This window comes from Morone saxatilis, unplaced genomic scaffold (assembly GCF_004916995.1).
Source record: "Morone saxatilis isolate NCDOM2014 unplaced genomic scaffold, NCSU_SB_2.0 Contig8, whole genome shotgun sequence".
Taxonomy (NCBI): domain Eukaryota; kingdom Metazoa; phylum Chordata; class Actinopteri; family Moronidae; genus Morone; species Morone saxatilis.
In genome coordinates, this window is record NW_023340257.1 from 22,831,103 (window position 1) to 22,838,379 (window position 7,277).

General features: G+C 43.8%; 1 protein-coding gene across 1 annotated transcript in view; it reads right to left on the minus strand.

Moving 5' to 3' along the window:
* Positions 1-37: 37 nt before the first annotated feature.
* The window catches only part of yap1 (Yes1 associated transcriptional regulator), a 23,989-nt gene continuing 16,749 nt past the window's right edge, over positions 38-7,277 (minus strand). The window contains exons 5-8 of the mRNA XM_035680173.1: positions 5,361-5,527; positions 2,844-2,971; positions 1,556-1,668; positions 38-892 (exon numbers count right to left, since the gene is read on the minus strand). Of these exons, the coding sequence (XP_035536066.1) occupies positions 657-892; positions 1,556-1,668; positions 2,844-2,971; positions 5,361-5,527 (644 nt within the window). The 3' untranslated portion in view covers positions 38-656. The remainder of the gene's footprint in view (positions 893-1,555; positions 1,669-2,843; positions 2,972-5,360; positions 5,528-7,277) is intronic.

Sequence of the window (7,277 nt, forward strand, 5' to 3'; positions counted from 1 at the left end):
CCCCAGGCTCCAACCCCCACCCCCCCCACCCCTCCCACCCCCAAGCAAAGCCAACATGTCCAAACTGGGCCTCACATTACCTTTACTCCAAATCAGTATTGTTCTTAATGCTTCAAATACATCATTTTTGGTTTCTCAGGCTCGTTGAAAACAAACAACAAAAGAATAAAAACGTACAAGGCCAAATATAAAGCTACTTAAGCTAGATGCAATAGTCCCAAATACAGTGAAGTAGTGCTGCTTCACACACTATATTGCGAGAAAAAGAGGCACCAGAGACTCCAGGCGATGAAGGCAGAGCACATGCACCCGCCCAGCTCAGCTATGAGGGGAGACCAGTGGGAAGGAGCGACCCCTGCTCTAGGTAAAGTTGCCCTAGATTCACTGACAGAACTGTGAAAGATTTGGGGACCCTTGCGTAATTGTCTGTTCATGGGCCAGCCTTGAAGACACAGACAAAATAAAGAGATAACACACCAGTGAAAAGAACAGAACAATACTGCCTCAAAAGAGGTTGGCCTTACACGCCGAAAAACAGAAGTCCAGAGACGCTCGCTGAAATGTCTTGTAAAAAGCATCTATGAATCCTTCGCAGATTAGAGCAGGCAGCAGTTCAGAGTGTCGGAGAGGAGTAAGGAGCACCCTGCTCGGATCTTCTATAACCATGTGAGGAAGCTCTCCTTGTCGATCTTGGTAGCTACCAGCACTGACTCCATGTCGTTGAGGATGTCGGAGCTCAGGGCCTCCTGCAGACTGGGCATCAGCTCTTCGCCCTCCACCACCATGCTCTCACCCTCTAGGGTGCCCAGGTCCACGTCTGTCCCCGGAATGGCGTCCAGGTAGTCGGGAAAACGACTGGGCTGTGTTGCCATGGAGGGTGGAAGGGGGTCCCCTGATGAAAAAGGAAAAAAGATTGAATTATTTGACTGCTTTAAAATAAAGATGATACTTTAACCATGTTTATATCTGTTTGTACACAGGTATGAGCAGCCAGGTGAGGGGAAAAAGTCACGTCACACCCCTGAATATAATTATGAGCAGGAGATTTGGGGAATTTCTGACGGCTACGAGAGTATCAGCGAGCCAATGTCATTATCAGCAGTTCAATGGAAACAAAACCCACTACTACAGTCAGTTCAACTAATTGAAAAAAGATCTGCACTATGAATCGCATTGCTTTTCATGGCAAGACTCCCAGGTGCCCATGCTAAAGCGAGTGGGAGAAGTTCGCCTGCAGGTCTTTCTACCAGAAAAGCTTTCTAAAACCTTCTTTTTCCAAACCTAACCAAGTTTTTTTTGTTGGCTAAAACGAACCAAACTGCGACTGAAAACTGACGCTAATAATAAAAAAAACCTTAACTATTAAAAGGTAAAAAGATTGGCTTCCAGGGGAGTCCAGTCTCGTGAGTGAGAGTCCTGTGTTTAACCCATTCAACGACAACTTCCTCCCCAAACACTGACTCAAAAAACTAAATGGCAACCACAGACACTTGAGATGTCACAATACAGACCACGCTGTCTGACAAGTGATCATATTGACTGTTTGCAGACTCACCTGTGTCCATCTCATCCACACTGTTGAGGAAGTCGTCTGGAGTGCGAGGGACGCTGTAGCTGCTCATACTCAAGCCGCTGTCTGTGCTCTCATCCCTGGAGTGGTAGGTCCCGCTGAAAACACAAAAATAAAGAGCTTATAAACTCTGCACAGCTAATAAAACATCAGGATTTCCATCAAACTGACGAAAATAAAAAGCTTTTTGTTGTCTCAGCAGAGTTTTTGGATGACCTCGATGACCTTCACTTAACTCTACTTTGAAACGGAACTACGTGAATCTAATTAACTGATCCAACAAAGCAAACACACTCAGTTATTAAAAGCACATAGGCTGGAAAGTAACAGTGTGGCCTTATTTCCCCCGGGGACCTTCTGCATACGTCCACATTTCAACAGTTCTATCTATTTGAATGACTATGGTGGCTAATCCACAGTGACAGTTGAAACAGCGCTTCACTTTTTCGCCCTCAATTGCAGAATATAGGAAAAAGAGCAACGATGAATGAGGCAACAGAGAGACAAAGAGGCAGAGAGAAGACATTTGACAAGCCTATACTAATTAGCAGAGGAAAAATATGTAGGCAGAGTATGGCAGAGGCAGGATGAATGAGGCCATTGTAAGAGCAGGGGAGCGGAGGCAACAGGGGGAGGAGGGGAGATTAGGTTGGCCTGTCTACTGACTGGACCACATGTTCTCATGGCCTGCTTGCTATTCAGCTCTTTCCTCACGTCGTCCGCTTGAAGAAGAACTAGAGCTGGAACTGTGAGGAATGATTTCCCAGAATGCCACGGAGCAGCATTCATAAATAGTTCCTCCTGTCCTTTTCCTAATTGCAGCGGTTTTCAGATCTAGTTTTGGGGTTTTATGTCTTTACTGCTCAAGCTGTACACCTCTACTTTGAATGAAGTGTGGTGTAATACGTTTGTTGACAGGTTACACCACCATTTAGGTTCTGATTGCCTCTATTTCAGCAGTTGTACACCAGAGGTCATCATTGTGCAGTTAACTCCAGCACAGACCTGCTGGTCTGAATGAGTCATTACCATGTGAACAGGGTTAAGCCCAGAGACTATCCTGTTTTTACTACTTGTGTAACTCAGGGAACTCTCCAGAGCACAAACTCAAACAGGATACATTAAGTTTGACAAGCTGAACCAGAATGGGAGCCCTCGCCAAGTAACAAGTAACGTCAATCAGTGCACCTCAGCTGCAATCCTACTGTACATGAAGGAAACTGTCACCCATTTGCTCCCAAGAGGACACGCCTGGCTTCTGTATGAAACCAACCTGTTGAGGAATGGATCAGAGCTGTTGGCAGTCATGGTCCGGGCATCTTGGGCCATAGGGGAGGACACAGGGTTTGTGCCGCCATCTTGATCCATACTGGTAGGCAGCTGATTCCTTAGAGCGAGCTCCTGTGGACGATAAAGCACAAAATCCATGAACAACACAATCAACCCCACTCCTTACCTCAGGAGCTAAATTACACACAGCTACAGCTTCATGAAAACTGCCTTATTCCACTGCTGCTGCTCTTCTGTCACTACTTAAAATGTCACATTAAAAAAGGTCCAGTGTGTAGGATTTAGTGGCATCTAACAGTGTAGTTGCAGATCGCAACTCCGAAGTGTAAAGGAGAAACTATAGTGTCACTATCGACTGTATAGCCAGAGTTTGGTTTGTTCCTTCTGGGATGCTGTAGAAACATGGTGGTTCAACATAGCAGACTCCATGGAAGGCAATCTGTAGATATAAAAGGCTCCTTCTAGGGTAACAAAAAGAAAGATTCCCATATTCAGGTGATTATACACGAATAAAAATGTAGTTATGCATATTTTATCCTATTTTAGCCAAGAAATCCTCCTAAATGCTACACACTGGACCTTTAAGCGTTTAGACTGACTGCCAACATGGTGTTCGACATTTCTCCCCATACATAGTGTCAAATTACGTGTGTGTGTGGAGGGGGGAGGGGGGAGGGAACCACAGTTGGAGACAATTGTTTTCTACACATGCTGTATCAGATAAGGCTACGGATATGAAGTCATGTTCTTTTTCACCTCCTTCCCTCAAAGTCCTTGAACGGGAAGGTGAAAATGACTTGACCGGTGTCACCGTTTTGAGATCTCATTAAACTTTTACAGGGTCATAGACAACAACGGGGAGGCAGCCAATGGAATGTGATTTTTTTTAGTAAGCATGTAAAATTGCTGCTAGACACCCTAAGTGGTTGGTTGAAACTTTTATTGGTTGTGGTTGAGGAGAAATGGACACAATGTTCTGAGACAAAAAGATGAATAAAAAGCCCTTTATGAAGTAATAATGTCTTTTCCTTCTTTCTGCTTTTATTTCACATCTACTGAGTTTTTCCTTCTCGAACGACGACATTTATCCCAGAATCCCATGCACACATGTAAACAATCTGGTTTTGATTAAGAGGGATTACAAGGGGTTGTGTACTGTAAACAACCTTTATGGTTTTATTGGCTCTCTTTTTTTGCATGACTGAGCAGCGTCAGCACTCGACTGCCACCATACATCGCCAACCGTTGTTCGTCATACTTTCTGCCATGTGGAATACATTTGGGCGTGGCTAGTATTGCCCCAATGTTGAACTCCCTACACAAGCACATAGCTTGCACAATTTCCTACTATAATCATGCTTCACTATATTTGCAAACACAGTATGGCCTCTGTATTCCAAACACATTGTATCTAAAAAGTTACAGGAATTTGGGGTTTACTGAGATCAAGTCATTGGCCTGATAGAGGAGCTCTTCAAATGTATACAGTCTGCAATCCCATCTCCACAATTTTATTTTCCATTAAGCTCTTTGTGTAACTGGCAAGTGTGGATGTCTGAGGTTTGGATAAGTAAACCGATCATGTGTCTTTTCATAACTAATGTTTTCCTTACATAATTTATGAACTCTTTATCTATCATTACATTGTCAGGAAATCAGGCAGGAAGACAGGAAATACATTATACATGTTCTAAAATAACCTGGTTCCTTCTTTGTTTACATGCATGGAAACCAAGTTAGAAACCAGTTTAAGGCTTTGACGTGGCTAAGAAATTAGCATTCTCAGCAGAAATCTACCTGTGGTAACCAGGTTTCTCTTAATCATTTACCCCACTATGAAAACCATTTTTTTTTCCTCACTTGACATTACATAAAGTCGACAACAACCAGGTTACTCAAGCCCAAAGTGCGTATTTTTATCTTTCAGTAGGGACAGTCCAGTGTCATCTTTTCCCCTGTAGAGCTGACTGCAAGTAAAAAAACTCAGGTCACTCACACGCTGTGAACTTTAAACAACTCGTGTGAATGGCATTGTAAACAAAGTCACAAGCCCCCTCATTCATAATCATAAAGCTCTGTTTCTGGAGTTATGACACAGCCTTGAGTAAACTACTGGACTCAGCTGCACCACCCAGTGTGGGCGGCACGGTGACACATTACCGTTAGGAAGTGATAAAATTACCACATATGACTCATGAGACTTCATTGCAGGGCAGTGTAACAATGAAGACCGATCAAAGGGGTCTAAGATCCACCACTATACATAGGAATGACGAGGGCCTGTTCAAGTTGTATATTACATTTTACAACATAAACATTTTGCTGACCCCCCTATTCATCTAATTGAGCAATTAGGGGTCCACTGTCTGACTACTGCACTGATGGACACATACTGAAAGTAATGACCTTTTGCCCTTTTTATGATACGTGGTTATTTGTTCCTTAATGAGTCGACAGTACTTTTGAATACTTTTTGAAATGCTTTAACATAATTCCTAACCTGTGGTCTCTGCCGGAGGAGCTCCTGTTGCTTCAGTCTTAGCCTTTCCTTTTCGATCTGCTGCAGTCTCAATTGATTGTTGCCTCCCATGACTCCACTGTGGCTGGGAGGAAGCTGCCCTCCCTGCTTTACCGGAGCACTCTGGGTGATCCTCTGCTGGTTCAGGGCTGCAAAAAGACACAGACAGGAGTTCAAATCACAACTGTTAGTATAATATGTTGCTTTTAAACTTTGCATACTGAGACTCTTAAATGTTAGACTAATAAGATATGTCCAGCTTCAACAATGTTCACTATTGGAAATAAAAATAATACATATAGAATCATCAACATCGCTGCAACTACACCTTTTAATGCTCGGCTGCATTTAAACCCTGCATAACAAGACTGACAACTTGAGCGTTTTTTTTCTTACACGCTGAACTTAAGAGTGGAGCCAGTGCAGCAGGTTGTGTAGAACAAGTGAAGTCTCAGCACAAGTTTCCCACCTAGTGTCTGAAACAACCACTATTCCTGTAAGACCTGATCCCCTCCCACTCACTGACTAAGACAGGCTTTGTTAGTTGTGTGTTGTGCATTGCATCAGTTATGACTTATCCTTTCATTGTGCGTTTCTAAACAAAATCACAGATTATCCCTCAGGACCGACTGCCTCCTCACCCTGGCCCGATGGGTCCACTTCAGCTGATTTAATGAATGCAATATGAGCACAGCGTGCAAATAAGAAATTGTTTTAAAACAGACCCACATCAGTTTCTCTAAACACTGTACCGCTGTTAACTTTAATTTCAAAGTTATTTTGCCCGACAAATGTAATTTTAAAACAACCTAACTGCATGTTTACAATATCAGAACAAATGTGTGTGTATTGAAAACACAGCTGGTCCCCGGTGAAATCTTTGTTATTCTCTACTCTAGCGAGGGTGGGTCTAATACACATGAGTATAAAGCAGCACAGCAATGCAGCAATCTATGCATGCAAAGTAGGTCACACGTTTTATCACAGTAGTAAAGAAAGAGAAGCAAATGTGCTTGACCACAAGGGGTGTAACAGTAATGGAACCAATGAGGAGCGCTGTTTGCTTATGCGCTTGAAGCACCAACCAAAACAAAGCCTTGATGGGGGCACAATTTTCATGCGGGGCTGCCTCTCTGTGCTGTCCTGCCCGCCCCGGCACCTTTCTCATCACCATTCAATCACTGTCTGTTTACACTATCTCAGGGGCTGAATGAACCGTGGCTCAGGGCTCTCCCTGGGAAGCTCTGGAGGCCCCGCCCTGCCCTGCCTTCCGTCTCACTCCCTCCTTCCCTACTTCTCTGTCCATGCTGCCTCCCCCAACAACCCCACCCCAGCACATACACATGCACACAGACACACACAGAGTCACGGAGCCGCCGCCTTCTCCCTCTCCCACACACATCAAGTGAAGCCATGGGAGAGTGTGTTAGTTCTCTCCACTTCTTATCTTTGGCAGATACTGAAGCCTTTTGTGGCTCCACCATCAGGGCACCATCAGCTGTTTTCAAGGCAGAGGTGCTGCACATGGGCCATGTCAGCAGCTGTAGATATGTTAAGGCCTGAGCTTTGAAGAAGGGCACGTATTAAAAGGTGTGGCATATGGAGAAAGACTCACTCACATTTAAGGAAAAATTCCCTATTTCAAACAACCGGTGTCTTTATTTTCTCCATTATTTCTATCAATGATAACATTGTGCCCTATTGTATGTGTCAACATCACTAGCAGGAAGTCTGACAGGGCAAGAAATGACTATTAGCCAGCAAAACAAAATTTCTAAAGTTAATGCTTGTTGTAAAATTATTAACTCAACTGTCCATTGCAAGTTGTTGACGAAATGCTGGCTTGTTTATATCTGTCTGATCATCTGCCTGTTTGTCTTTCTCGCCACAAGTGAATTT